The 14,579-nt window shown below is 35.2% G+C and overlaps 3 protein-coding genes across 4 annotated transcripts; all 3 read left to right on the plus strand.

Moving 5' to 3' along the window:
• Nucleotides 1-776: 776 nt before the first annotated feature.
• gtpbp8 (GTP binding protein 8 (putative)) lies at nucleotides 777-4,963 on the plus strand. Of its 2 annotated transcripts, none has more exons than XM_042763751.1 (6): nucleotides 777-1,679; nucleotides 1,910-2,008; nucleotides 2,094-2,224; nucleotides 2,371-2,470; nucleotides 3,416-3,534; nucleotides 4,119-4,264. In XM_042763751.1, exons 1-6 carry the CDS (start codon nucleotides 1,356-1,358, stop codon nucleotides 4,207-4,209), a joined length of 864 nt encoding a protein of 287 aa, XP_042619685.1. In that variant the 5' UTR covers nucleotides 777-1,355; the 3' UTR covers nucleotides 4,210-4,264. The 2 variants fall into 2 exon arrangements, with proteins under 2 accessions (XP_042619685.1, XP_042619686.1); XM_042763752.1 differs by lacking the exon at nucleotides 4,119-4,264 and adding an exon at nucleotides 4,570-4,963 and having other exon boundaries at nucleotides 782-1,679.
• A 1,182-nt stretch (nucleotides 4,964-6,145) lies between these two features.
• On the plus strand, nucleotides 6,146-10,429 carry LOC109105926 (ileal sodium/bile acid cotransporter-like). Its single transcript, XM_019119219.2, has 6 exons — nucleotides 6,146-7,832; nucleotides 8,382-8,500; nucleotides 8,593-8,681; nucleotides 8,766-8,941; nucleotides 9,073-9,230; nucleotides 9,362-10,429. Exons 1-6 carry the CDS (start codon nucleotides 7,453-7,455, stop codon nucleotides 9,523-9,525), a joined length of 1,086 nt encoding a protein of 361 aa, XP_018974764.1. The 5' UTR covers nucleotides 6,146-7,452; the 3' UTR covers nucleotides 9,526-10,429.
• LOC109105925 (toll-like receptor 13) lies at nucleotides 9,375-13,919 on the plus strand. The gene is made up of 2 exons (XM_019119218.2): nucleotides 9,375-9,511; nucleotides 13,439-13,919. The coding sequence occupies exon 2, from the start codon at nucleotides 13,461-13,463 to the stop codon at nucleotides 13,860-13,862; it is 402 nt and encodes a 133-aa protein (XP_018974763.2). The 5' UTR covers nucleotides 9,375-9,511; nucleotides 13,439-13,460; the 3' UTR covers nucleotides 13,863-13,919.
• The last annotated feature ends 660 nt before the right edge of the window (nucleotides 13,920-14,579 follow it).

Below are 14,579 nucleotides of genomic sequence, written 5' to 3' on the forward strand. Positions count from 1 at the left end.
AATTAATTTTACTTGGCTGGAACAGCAGCTACGCTAATTATGTTTCTTTTTGTTTCTCTGCTTTGCCACGGGATTTACATCCTGTGGCACTTGGATTTAAACAAGCTCCAGTCTGGATCCAGAACACCTGAGAAGAGATGATGCCAACCCCTCAGAGGACCTCAGATGATGCCAACCCAGAGACAACATACAGAACTACCACATTTTGCTATAAGTTTGATTGCATAATTGTTGTTAATAGTGTTAATCGTCTGTTTGTTTGCGTCTTTTTATTGATTTTTTCTGAACATTTCTGCCATATGCACATGAACTGACAGTCACCACTGATAAGCTACTACTAAATATTGTAGAAACTTAATTTTCTGTAAAGTTGCTTTGCAATAAACAAAAAAACAAAAAAAGATATGAATTGAATCGTAAATTTAATAGAATACAATTAAATATTTACAACACAGTTACCAAAGTTTGTGTTTGATGCCGTTTAAAAATCTGATTTGTGTGGTAATTCTAGCAGTATAAATTAAATGAACATCGAAATTAAGTTCTAAAATTGATGTGCTCAAATCAAGCTAGAAGCTTCTTGCTTGGGGCCAAAGGATTGTGTAGTTATTTATCAATTTATCAATAAGTGCTGTAAAAGACAATAAACACAATATACATATATCTGCATAGTGAGAAATAAACTTACAGGCTTGGTAAAAATTAATCTTTAGGGTTTAGTTTTTGCCTTAGTCCTTCATAAGAAAAAGGCGGAACCTTTGTTCTTGTGTCTGTTTCCTTCGGATCGCTTCTGATGTAACATGCGCGTCTACACAAGCGCGACAAGATTTAACACAAATAAATAGCCTATTTTGCACTCTTCGTTAATAGCAGTTGATACAGACATATTATTTCATTATTGTAATAATATTTAAAAAATATGCTTTTGCGTGAAGCGGTGCATTTCGGGACTCAGTGGCTTTAATAGATTTTTATGAAGTTTTTCAGTCTAGTGAACGTAAGACCTTGAGATGATTTCAGGCTTGCAGTAAGGTGTGTTTCACTGTTGTGTATTTTGATTACAAGTTCTTAAAACTTGTCAAAAGGCAGCGCATGCATGGCATGTGATATATCTATCATCTATTTGTGAATTAAATGCTGATATATCTGATTAAATGATCTCTGTATATGTAAAGACTATAATTCTGGATCCATAGATATGAACCGTAGTATTTAATTTAGTGAATCCTAGTTGAAAGTTTTAAACTTCAGAAATCATCAAGCAAGCCTTCTCGAAATTCCAGTGAATGGATATGACACACGAACTGACTTCAAAAAGCAAAAAGTTGTCATCCTGAGTGAATTGATTGAACACAATGCTGAGGATAAAGGCATTGCCTCTACTTCAGACACATATATCATGTTGTCCTTCGGTAGCTCAGAGAGTTCATCAGCTGGCCTCCATCAAACATGTGTGTGTGCTCCCTGAGAGGAGGCGTCAGGGTCTTCTGTACCCCTTTAGCAGTCTGGAGGAGCACCTGTCCTCACAGGTCAGTCAGGAAGAATTCAAGATATTTCACCCCAGCTTGGAGGAGCTCCGTCAGGCAGAGACACTGTTCACTCCCTCCTCTAATCATAGTATCGACTACTCTACCTCTGCAGTCCGGATAGACCATGTACCTCTTCTTAAACAGCCTGAGGTACGTTAAGATTGTTTTAATCATCATTTGAAATATATGTCAGTTTACATGTGTGTTTATTTTAGTATTTTGATTCATTTAGATTGCTTTAATATATTAATGTTACATTTATAATATTAATTTTAAATCATTTGAAGTCATCCTATGGACCCCTGGTTGAGAACCACTGTACTAGACATTTCAAACTGTGTCTCAGGTTTGCTTTGAGTGAGTGTTTGTGTGTATTGCAGGTGTGTTTTATGGGCAGAAGTAATGTGGGGAAGTCTTCTCTCATACGTGCCTTGTTCTCTCTTGTGCCGGAGGTAGATGTGCGAGTCTCTAAAACTCCGGTGAGTCTGTGTGTCATGGATGTTCTCTGCCGTTCTGTCCTCCATGGTCAGAAATGACTCATTCTCAGACTTTATTTTCACACAGGGCCACACCAAAAAACTAAATTTCTTCACTGTGGGAAAGGCGTTTACTCTTGTAGACATGCCGGGGTACGGACACAATGCCCCACGGGACTTTGTAGAGATGGTTGAACCTTACCTTCAAGAGCGTCAAAAGTAGGTTGAAGTTGATACTGTTTTGAATTAGCTCACAATATTTATTTTTGCATGCTTGTGTTGAGTTTAGAAAGAAGCAGATGATAAAGCTTGTGACAGAATTCGTAGTTTTTCTTTCTTTGATTTTCTAATTTATGTGTCTCTAGTCTGGTGAGGACGTTCTTGCTGGTGGATGGAGGTGCAGGTCTGCAGAAGGTGGATTTAGTTGCTGTGGAGATGTGTGAGGAGTTCAATTTGCCTTATGTGGTGAGTGTTTGTCTCAAGATCTTACTGTGATTGTCCAGCAGGGGGCTCTAGACCAGAGGGTATCAAGTTATCCAAACTATATATATAAATAATGATATATGAGGTAGGCCTGATCTTAAAAGTATGATTTCTAGACCTAGTTTAGTAATTACATGTTATTTAATTAAATCTTATAACTCCATGAATTTTTACAGTTTCACATTTGGTTTAACAGAGTTCCAACTGTTTTATCTGTAGCAAATAAACAGCAAAAAAAAAAAAAAAAAATAATAATAATTTATTAATTTAAAAAAGATATATATATATATATATATATATATATATATATATATATATATATATATATATATATATATATATATATATATATATATATATATATATAAAATAAATAACGTTTTAAATTCGTTCCAAACCACATTCATGAGTGATTTTGAATCTATTCAATCAGATTTTGAATCTAAGTCAAATTTTTACTGTACTTTTCACAGTGAGAGAAAGTACCTTGGCATTGTGCTGAGGTCTTTACTATGGCAGCAGATGTAGAACCAACAGTCACTGACTACACAGTCTGAAGGGGAAAAAAGAAAACAGATGTGTTTTCATTTCTTGTAAAATACCCATGTGGAGAGTCAGTCCTAAAGACTGAGTAAAAAAAAAATCTGAATTGATTGTAGTGTGAACTAAGCCAAAAGTACTTTTTCATTTCAAATGTTTATGCATCTTTGACTTTCAAATGCACAAGATTATTGTCTCTACATTGGAAAGAATACATTATGTAGCCTACATATATATATAGAGATATATATATATATATATATATATATATATTATATATCTATATATATATATATATATATATATATATATATATATATATATATATATATATAAAAAAGATGCCAAAAAATTTACTTTTTTTTTTTTCTCTCTGTCATGTTTTAGCTGGTGGTAACTAAAATGGACAGAACCCGACAGGGCGCTTTGTTGGCTCTTGCTCTACAGCTTCGGGACTTTATCAAAAATCAAACCAGCATGTGTTTCCCACAGCCATTTCTAGTGAGGTGAGATATGTAGAGACACACTCTCTTTTGTAATTTCTTTCTGTGTAATAATGATAATAATTTTGCATCCAGAAAAGTTTACACACAAACAGGGTTTAACTATGTGGCTTTCTTACCTGTTAGTCCAGTCAGTGTTGAACAAGTATATGTTTTCTTTAAAAAAAGAACTTTACAACAAGCTGGAAAATATAGAGACATAATGTGACTCCAGTAATTCATAAACACACATTTGCGGAAGCACTATTACATCAATTCTGGAAAAAAAAAAAAAAACTTGTATATGTTAGCCAGCTAAATAACATTATATAGTTGTCAAATCAGCAGATTTGAAATAAAATAAATAAAATTTGAAAATATCACAGAAAATCAAACATTTACAAAAGTTTTATATTTCAAATAAATGCTGTTCTTTTAAGCTTTACATTCATCAATTAATCCTGAAATGAATGTATCCACACAAAAAAGCAGCACAATTTAAAAAGAATATTAATCTAATAACTTAAAAAGAAATGTTTATTGAGCAATGCCTGCTGAAAATGACACTACCGTGTGTGTGTGTGTATGTGTGTGTGTGTGTGTTATAGTCTGCTTTTTGGCTACATTGGCCACATCAAGGAATGTTACAACATTACGGCCGCATTGGAATGTTTTAAGGTGTTTGACATGTCATCGTGATGACATGCATTTGAGCAGTGATGAGCTCATACTCATCCTTCATCACTTCTTTTTGTTTCATGTGAGTGTGCGTCTGAGGTACTCTTGATCACCAGCAATTAGATAAAATCTGTTATACAGATATATCAGTGCTTCTTACTTATAATTTTATAAAAATGAGGACGGTTCTCTCTGTTAGATGAAAAATGTTAATGTGGTCAGATGGTTATCAACTTGCTGATAAGATAAGGCTAGGGTTCTGGAAACAGTTGCATTTGTATTTGTGTGTCAATACAGGAAGTCACTTTTCACAGATAGAGTGATAAGTAACACACGTAAACTTAACATTCTTTCTCTTTCCCCTCTTCCTTTGACCTACAGTTCAGTCCAATTCTCTGGGATTTATCTGCTCAGGTGTTTCATAGCACACGTAACAGGAAATCTACAGCCTAAACCGTCGTGAATGTACTGCACTGCTTTTCCACACGTCACAAAGACAAATCTGAGGACTGGACCCAATGTTATAAAAGACTGATTTAAAACATTGAATTGATGAATCTATGTATTATTTTCAAATGCAGAGGCTAGAATCTGGTTTACTGGATTACTGGTTTCAGGATTCATGCAGCTCTGTATAAACTCCCTGAATGATCCAGGAATCAAGTGTATAATTTAAAAACATTTATATTTTAGTGAGATCTTAGGGCATACCACAAATGCACATTTCTGTCTGTTGCTGTAATTTGTTCTTCTAAATAAAATGACAGAAAGTGTAGCTCTGAATGTTTGTGAGTGACTGTTCAACTTCAAATCTTGCTCATACCTTTGGAGATTAAAACAAAATGTATCAGCATGATACGATCAGATCAATTCCAGTAGGGCTGGACGATATGGCCAAAATTTATATCACAATATATTTCTTCATTTCGGCTGATACGATATAATTCCGATATCAATATGAACACTATTAAAAAAAAAAAGAGTCTCATAAAAACTGCCAAGAACACCCACAACAGATGTCTGTACCTAAAAATTTCTGGAAAATACTTTTTTTTAATATAATTCCTATAAAACTATATAATATTTAAGAAAAATAAATAAATTAATGTTCACCTTATATCAAACTATTGGCTGATATACACTACCAGTCAAAGGTTTTTGAACAGTAAGTTTTTTTTTTCCAAAGAATTCTCTTCTGCTCACCAAGCCTGCATTTATTTGATCCAAAATACAACAAAAAAGTAACATTTTGAAATATTTTTACTATTTAAAATAAGTTTGAAAATATTTTAAAATGTAATTTATTCCTGTGATTTCAAAGCTGAAATTTTATTTATTTTATTTATTTATTATGATGTTGAAAACAAATGAGTAGAGTTTTTTCAGGTTCCTTTGATAAATAGAAAGTTCAGCAGAACAGCATTTATCTTAAATAGAAATATTTTGTAACATTATAATGTTTTTGATCAATTTAAAGCATCCTTGCTAAATAAAAGTAGTATAAATTAAATGAAATTGCAGCACTAAATTAAATTTCTATAATTTCTAATATTATCGAATATTAAAAAAGTGTGTGTGTGTGTGTATGTATATATATATATATATATATTGACACCAAGCTTTTGTAGGAAATAGTGTATAATGTTATAAAAACTATAACTAAATTTCAGATAAATGCTGATCTTTGGATCTTTCTATTAATCAAAGAGTCCTAAAAAAAAAAAAAAAATGTTCTCAACTGTTTTAAATATTTATAATAGTGCTCCTGTAGCTCAAGTGGTAGAGCATTGCGTTAGCAAGCGCAAGGTTAGGGGTTCGATCCCCGGGAACACATGATAGGTAGAAATTGATAGCCTGAATGCACTGTAAGTCGCTTTGGATAAAAGCGTCTGCTAAATGCATAAATTTAATTTCATTTAATTTCATTTAAATTTAATTTGACAACCAGCAAATCAGCATATTAGTATTATTTTCGAATATTTAAAATAACTTCACGATATTGAATTATTGTCCAGCCCTAAGTTCCAGATCAGTTTTTCTGTTAACATAATAACTGGAAACTGGCCTATTTGTAGAATGAGTTAATTACACCCCAGTGTTAACATTCTTATTGTGTATTACAAAGTACAGCGCAGCTTGTTTTTCAGTTGCAGTTGTGTAGACACTAAAATCCATTCAATTTGCCAAATATTCTAAGCCAGTACCAAAACTACATATTCAGGAACTGTTTAATTAATTTTTTATTAATTGTTTAACCTTGAGATTTCGAAGTTCAAAATGTTTAGAAGTTACTCTGAAAACCCTCATTGAAGTAGACAGTCACGGTGATATCAATCTTAGTGTAATGAGTGCTTGGTATTTAACACCACAAAGGCCATGCTAAGACTGGAAAAGAGCTTCATAACCTCTTTTTTAATATTGCAATATTGCAGCTTAGAGTTAAAAGCCCTAAACATTTTTGTTTTCTTTTACCCTGTGAGAGCAGTATGTACCAATTCCATCAATGTACTTTGCACCTAAATGTCCTTAAAGATGTTATACGGTTATATAAGCACCTCAAACTGTTTCACTTTTTTTAAAATTTAACTTTGTGAAAAGGTATATGTGTGTGCATTTTTGCATTGAAAAAAAGGAGTGAGGTACCACATTGCTACAGTCATATATTTAAAGGGTCTTTTAAAAAGAATCATACAGTTTATGACATTTTTTTTTCTTTTCATCTGTATGACGCACATACAGTTTTGGGTCATATAGGCATCATGTCTTCTCCACTCAGCAACAGCAGGGGTGGTGATGGTATAGGGCCGTATCTGGAGATAAACAATAAAATTTAAGTGCCACAGTGTTATAAAATTGCAAGAGGGTGATATTGCATTTATTGTGTCTAAACTTAACTTTGACAATTACATTATTATTTTTTTCCACCCACTCTCTTTCTTTTATGTCTTGGCATTTGGACGCTGACCCCATAAAACATTTGCAGTAAGTTAATTATTTTTCAGCATTTTTTCCTCTGAATTTTATAGACCACAGACAGATATTAAAGCTCTAAGAGACAGGTAAAAGTTCACTTTTTGTCACCCGGGATGCAGGATAGAGAGAACTGAGGGTGGGAAAGAAGGTGTTTCGGAAAATGACTGGAATCTTAGCTCACTTTCTCAAATAAGCATCATCTCTGCAACGTCTGGATTGGAATCTACACCATCTGCCCCACAGGATCCTACTTTTTTCTTTACCACTTCATTCAAACTCACTTTTGTCAACATGTGCGCACCAGAGCCCACCTGTCCCATAAATGCCACCATCTGCACGGGCACGTCCTGCCTGGTGCCCCATGATCCATTCAATGACATCCTCAACGTGGTGATGAGCACCACGCTTACCATCATGCTGGCTTTGGTCATGTTTTCAATGGGTTGCACGGTTGAAGCAAGAAAGCTCTGGTTGCACATCCGCAGGCCTTGGGGCATTTTCATCGGTTTCCTATGCCAGTTTGGCATCATGCCTTTCACAGCCTTTGCACTTTCATTGATTTTCAACGTGCTTCCAATCCAGGCTGTAGTCATCATCATTATGGGCTGTTGCCCTGGAGGTTCCAGCTCCAATGTTTTCTGCTACTGGCTCGATGGAGACATGGACCTAAGGTGAGACTATCGATCAGTTCACTTTTCATTGTCATTATATTGCTTGTAACACTGAAGGCTTTCTAGTTCCTAGAAATAAACTTTGTAAACACCAGCTCTTTTAAACATGAAGTCTGTCTTTTTAAATGCTGTAGTGTCATATTTAGGCTTACTTTCATTGTTTTCATAAAATGTCTACTAGGGTGAACTATATATATATATTTTTTTCATCTGCTTAATAAATTATATTTAATGATGGAACTACTGTTTCTAAAATTATGTAGAATTATACAATTATTTTTTAATATTTCATTGTTTATTATTTTAGTATAATAATAAAAGTATTGTAATTATAGTATATTTTAGAAAGTTTTTAAATACAGAAAAAATTCAGTTTTGTTTAATGCATTCTTATTGTTTTTTTTTTTAGCATAGCTAGACCTGAATTATTTGAATGGCATTTGCAAATTGACTAGATTTATCATAATCCAATGATGCATGTTTATAAAGTTTATAGACAGAACAACAATTTTTAGACCACAACTAAACACTGATTTCTGCTGCCCATAGCATCAGCATGACAGCTTGTTCTTCAATTCTGGCTCTGGGAATGATGCCTCTTTGTCTGCTCATCTATACATCAGTCTGGACTTCAGGCGATGCTATCCAGATCCCTTTTGACAGCATCGGTAAACCGGCCTCAAATGACCTAAACACAAGATTTTACATTTTCTGTATTCATTTGAACTTGTGTCTTAAATGTTGCTGATGATCATTCCAGGAATCACACTAGTGAGTTTACTTGTGCCTGTCGGTCTCGGGATTTACACGAAACACAGGTGGCCCAAAGCAGCCAAGAAGATCCTCAAGGTAAGTTTTTGTTTCTGTGTTTAATATTGTAAACTCTCATGCATGCCACGCAGCTTCACACGTCTTTTGTTTTTCTGTGTATAGGTGGGATCTGTGGTAGGAATCTTCCTCATCATCATCATTGCAGTCATAGGTGGTGTGCTTTATCAGTCCTCTTGGACCATTTCTCCTTCGCTTTGGATCATCGGTACCATTTATCCATTTATTGGCTTTGGTCTGGGCTTTCTCCTGGCACGTTTTGTGGGACAACCTTGGTACAGGTAAAAATCTGTCAATTGTGTCTTCCCATTAGGCATTAAATGATTTTCTGGGACAGTTAGCACACATAAATAAATGTGGCAAAAAGTCTGAAGAAAAATGTGATGGTTTATTTCTCATGAATGTGTTGCAGGTGCCGCACCATTGCTTTAGAAACAGGCATGCAGAACGCCCAGCTGGCAAGTACTATTACCCAGCTGTCCTTCAGTCCTGCGGAGCTTGAGCTCATGTTCGCTTTCCCCTTAATCTACAGTATCTTCCAACTGGTTGTGGCTGGGATTGCAATAGGACGTAAGATGAAACTCTTGTTCACTCTGCATTTACACATTGGAAATATGATAGTTTGCTTTGGGAATCATTACATTCACTTTACTTTGAAAAGTTGATAACTCATATCATGATGACCCTTGATGTATTTGTAGTTTATTACACAATGAAGCGCTGTAGGCGGGGGACATCGGCAGAGGAGGATGGGGAAGGCACACAGAGCACAGTTGAGGATCAGAATTACGCCTTGGAGAATGGTGGCTTTCACTGTGATGAGAATGGCAACACTGAGAATAAGGACAAAGGTACAAAGTTGTGAGCTAAATGTCATTCTGCTAGCCTGTGTGACCAGAGCGGTCCACAATGACCTTCTGGAGGCATGAACTTTGAACAAGCTATTCAAGCTCAACCAGAGAGTGTATCGTTAAACTCAACCCCAGTCGAGACAAGTGGATGCACTTTCCTTTATTATAAAAAACAAACCAAGAAAGCATTTAAACGTTTTTACGATGAGTCTGCCAACAGGTTTACTAATACAAAGCTGTATTTTGTCTGTGAATTGTGTGTTACATTTTGTCTTTGGTCTGCAACATTTAATTAATATACCTTAGATTCAGCATATTTACTTAATTTCTCAAATCCCCTTAAATTTGCTTCTAATTCTAATTCTACTACTAATAGTAGTATTAATGCTACTAATGTAATAAAGAAGTGACATATTTAATCATTTAAGAAAACATGAACATATCTCAAGTAGGTTGAATGTAGGCTAATTTATTTAAATGTTACTTTGTATACACGTAATTGTAATGGACCTTTAATGTTTTGCTTTTTAAATTATTTATGTATGATACAGCAAATTTATACTTACATTGTAGGCCTTTTTTTACCGTGTTTGAACAGTGGGACTATTCCATGTACAGGGGATTTCTTTTCTGTTACTTTTTTTTTTTTTAATAAAGCATTTAATTGCTTTAAATTACTTATCATCTAAACACTAACATAAACATTGCTTACAATTTAGATTGTCATTTCATGCAGTGTGTTTTACTTTTTATTTTGTTAGTGATATTTATATGCAAAACACCATAACTAAAAAATCAATATTCAAAAATGTGATGTTAGATCTCAATCCTAGCAGACTTTAAACTGTAAAATTTCATGATTGCACTTCACCGGAAGCTAATTATATTGGTCATGTATCATACCTTGCCTGAGGGTAATTGTTATGAGATTGCTTATTTAAGGTTTCGTTAACCTATGTCCAATAAAAAAAATATTACACTTGTCACAATGCAGTTCCTCAGAAATTGCTGGAATTTGATAAAATTCAGCTGAACAATAATCAGCTTAGAATGGCTAAATGAACTTTCAGAACTTTAACCTGAAAGAGATTGTTATCATCATTCACTCGCCCTCATGTTGTTCCAAACCTATATGACTTTTGTTCTTATATGGAACACAGAAGAAGATATTTTGATGAAGAATGTTGATAACCAAACAGTTTTAGTGCCCATTGACTTCCATCGTGACATTTTCTAAAATATTTATTATGATCCACATGAGAAAGGACGAGGTTGAAAGAAAAAAAAAATGACGACAAAACTTCCCTTTCAGCCCTCATGTGTATGTGTTAATACCACAGAGAAATAAGGCAGCAGACAAAGAGTCACACATTCGTTGAATTTGGACACAGAAAAGGGAAGTTTAGTTTCATATTCAAATGTTCTGACATGGTTAATTACCTCCAGTGAAAGATCGACTACGCCAAGAAGAGAGGAATCATAAGCTCTAAAGATCACTGAGGAATTGAAGATGGTGCCTCTGTTCTCGCTCTTCATACTGTTTCTGAAGACTTCATGCATTTGTTCTTGGCTTGCTGATAAATGCCTTTTCTACAGTGATGTGCAAGAGTTTCCTGTTGCCACAACCTGTGCTGGAAAAACAAACATTGCTGAGTGTCATCATGTCACTAACATTAAAGAAGACCTGCGTGGACTTCCATCAAACTTACTTAACCTCTGCATTCAAATGGAACGGGACTTTCATGGTGCCTTGGCTCCAGACTCATTCTCACGCTTTGCTTCTTTGGAATACCTCGAAATAGTTGGATGTTTCTCAGAGATCCCTCCAGAGGCTTTTAATGAATTGACCAACGTAACCTCATTAAAACTGTCTTTCTTGTCTACAGCAATCTGTTGTGAGGTAGCTCTTGATTTCAGTCGCCTTTCCTCACTTAACCATTTGTCTCTTTCACAGTATAGTTTATCATCACTGGCACCAAATGTTTTTGAAATGATTCCTCAGTTGCAAAAATTAAAGATACTCAATGTGTGTTTGAAGGATATATCTGAGGTCGTTTGTCGACTGGCAAAAGCAAAATCACTGAAGCTGTTTAAGTTGGAGGAATATGACCTAAATAGACTTCACTACCCAAACTGCTCGGTGTTCAACATCTCTGACGGTTACATATCTACTGAGTTCGATATTGAAGAGGTACATTTTTATCTAGGAATAGTAGAGCATGTAGACGAGGGAGCTTTAGAAGTTTTGGGAAATCTCTTTAGCTTACGCTTTGTTTCAAACACTGATTTCCTCAGAGATCTTTCTTTATTTGGAGTACATAAAATTCATAATTTGAGAGTCAGAATGGCTGTACTTAATGTTGATGACTTGTGTACTGCAGCAAAGTTATATTCAGTTGAGTTTTTAGAAGTTCGTTATGAGACTATTAACTTGCCACCAACTCCTACTAATATCTCACATGGCTGTGAAGATGTTAAGGAAATTGTGCTCAAAGGTAACATGTATGTGTACAAGATTGTAAATGTCTTGGATATATATTCAGTATTTCAGATTTTCAGAAATCTCACTTTTGTTAACATAATTAAGCATGCGCTCAGACCAAATGATTTCCTATCTCTATGTGCTTCATTTCCACAGACAGTTGAAAGTCTTTCTGTTATGATGCTAAGCACAAATAACATAGATAAGATAATTTCCCACCAGTTTTTGTGTTTTGCAGTTCTGGAAATTCTGGACTTATCCATCAGTAACATTTCTAACATAGAAGATTTTGCTTTCATTGGATTACCCAAGTTAAAAGAGCTAAACCTCTGTAGCAATAAATTATCTTACATTTATCAACACGCATTCAGTGGTTTATATGGGCTTATGGTCTTAGATCTCCAAGGAAATCCTATAATTCATATTGAACCGGAATCATTTGGAGATCTGATTAACCTTAGTGCTTTTCTGCTGGGAGATCTGAACTTCCCACCTGATGAGACACTGATCACACTGCATTTTTCTGATTTATTTGGAATTATTCCATATAATTTAAGTAACGTTTTCATTAGTTCAGGCTTGAGATCAATGCAGCTTGTGATCAGGAACAATGCTACACTAGGTCAGGGTCTAAATTTTCACATTAAAGGTAATTATGTGACCGTTGAGGGCTGCAACAGTTCACTCTTGACATCTGTAGTCACACTTAAGATAAATGCAGCATATATGAACTGTGGAAATGAATTCATTGGGAAATATGTAAGATCGGTCGTCAATCTGGAATTTCAGTCAATGTTCTCAGACAGTATTGGAGACTTGACTGTAATCAATCAGCTTGTTCATTTAAAAACCCTACATCTGGAAAACATTGAATTGACGAAGCAGCCAAACCTGGCCACAATGTTTCACAATCTGACAAAACTCCAGACGCTGATCCTGACAAACTGCAGAATGTTCTTTCTGGATGGAAGTCTGACCAAAGACTTAAAAGCATTGACAGGTCTAGTACTTATGCCAAAAGATAACGTCAATGTTCTTCAAAACTTTGTGGAACATCTCACTAGTTTGAAGTACCTCCATCTTCTGGGCTTGGGTCTGTACTGCAACTGTGATAATGCGTGGCTGGTCTCATGGGCGAAGGACAACAGGAAGGTGCAGGTTGCCATGTCCAGGCCCACCATGAAAGAACTGCAGTGCTTGACTTACAATGGAATCGACCACCTTAACTTTGTTGATTATTCCAAAACCTGTTTATCTGATATCGAATTTGTGTTCTTCACCTTCACCTCTGGCTTTTTGTCAATTTTTATTATTGTGGTACTGTCATATAAGTTTGCAGGCCAATATATTGCACCATTTTATCACATCGCCAGTGGATGGTTACGAGAGGCTTTGCATGTGAACTGTAAACACCAGTACCGCTACGATGTTTTTGTGTCTTACAGCGGTAAGGATGAGCACTGGGTCATGGAGGAACTTCTTCCAAATTTAGAACAGCGGGGCCCTCCGTTTTTGCGTCTCTGCCTGCATAGTCGGGACTTTCAATTGGGACAAGACATTGTGGAAAACATCACGGACAGCATCTATGCAAGTCGGCGGACTCTTTGTCTCATCAGTCGCAACTACATCGGTAGCAACTGGTGTTCTTTGGAGATGCAGCTGGCCACCTACCGGCTCCAAGTTGAACACAGGGACATTCTTATCCTGGTCTTCCTAGAAATGATTCCGTCTCGCTTGCTATCCTCCCATCATAGATTGGCCCGGCTGGTAAAAACTAGAACCTATCTAGACTGGCCACGGGAGCCTGAGATGCAGGAGGCATTCTGGGACAGGTTGTGGTGTAAACTGAGCTCCAATAAAACCAACTAAACTTCATTTCTCTATATTGTATAGTTCCAAAAAAAAAAAATCAATTGACAAACTTAAAGCTGCATTTAAAATTATTATTTCTATTGTTGTGTTTAAATATATATATATATATATATATATATATATATATATATATATTTTTTTTTTTTTTTTTTAATACATATAAATGTAACGACCATTTTGTAATGTATTTACTTTTTTATAATATGCTTTAATAAACCTGGTGTAACATCAAATGTGATTCAATGTGCAAACATGGTAATATTTGCCTTTGCAGTTCATTTCACATCTTTAAACATTTAGTGCACTTTAAGCAGACGAACAGATGTTTGGATTAACTACTGAAAACTCCCTTTTCTAAATAATCTCCACCACAGACTATTTCTGCATGTGCTGATCAGATCTGTACATTAGGTATTTTGGTACATGCGTTTATGCAAATTAGTTTCAGTTCATGTTTTAAGATGTGTTTCCTAGAACACCTTCCTTAATGGTGTGTGAATGTATCATTTATATAGAGTACATTTGAAATGAGTATGGTTTTTATTTCCTTAGGAATTGTTGAATTCTATCATGAATCCAATTATATTATACGAACCATTTAGGGAAGGGAACACAAAACTCAGCCCTGGAGGGCCGGTGTCCTGCAGAGTTCAGCTCCAACACTAATCAAGCACACCTGAACCAGCTAATTAAGGTCTTACTAGGTATACATGA

Source organism: Cyprinus carpio, chromosome A9 (genome assembly GCF_018340385.1).
Source record: "Cyprinus carpio isolate SPL01 chromosome A9, ASM1834038v1, whole genome shotgun sequence".
Taxonomy (NCBI): Eukaryota; Metazoa; Chordata; class Actinopteri; order Cypriniformes; family Cyprinidae; genus Cyprinus; species Cyprinus carpio.

Coding starts and splice junctions, on each gene's coding strand:
- LOC109105926 (XM_019119219.2), top strand. CDS start 7,453: ATGTGCGCACCAGAGCCCACCTGTCCCATAAATGCCACCATCTGCACG. Junction 7,833..8,381: donor GATGGAGACATGGACCTAAG/GTGAGACTATCG, acceptor TGCTGCCCATAG/CATCAGCATGACAGCTTGTT. Junction 8,682..8,765: donor CAGCCAAGAAGATCCTCAAG/GTAAGTTTTTGT, acceptor TTCTGTGTATAG/GTGGGATCTGTGGTAGGAAT.
- gtpbp8 (XM_042763751.1), top strand. CDS start 1,356: ATGCTGAGGATAAAGGCATTGCCTCTACTTCAGACACATATATCATGT. Junction 2,225..2,370: donor TACCTTCAAGAGCGTCAAAA/GTAGGTTGAAGT, acceptor ATGTGTCTCTAG/TCTGGTGAGGACGTTCTTGC. Junction 2,471..3,415: donor AGTTCAATTTGCCTTATGTG/GTGAGTGTTTGT, acceptor GTCATGTTTTAG/CTGGTGGTAACTAAAATGGA.
- LOC109105925 (XM_019119218.2), top strand. CDS start 13,461: ATGGAGGAACTTCTTCCAAATTTAGAACAGCGGGGCCCTCCGTTTTTG.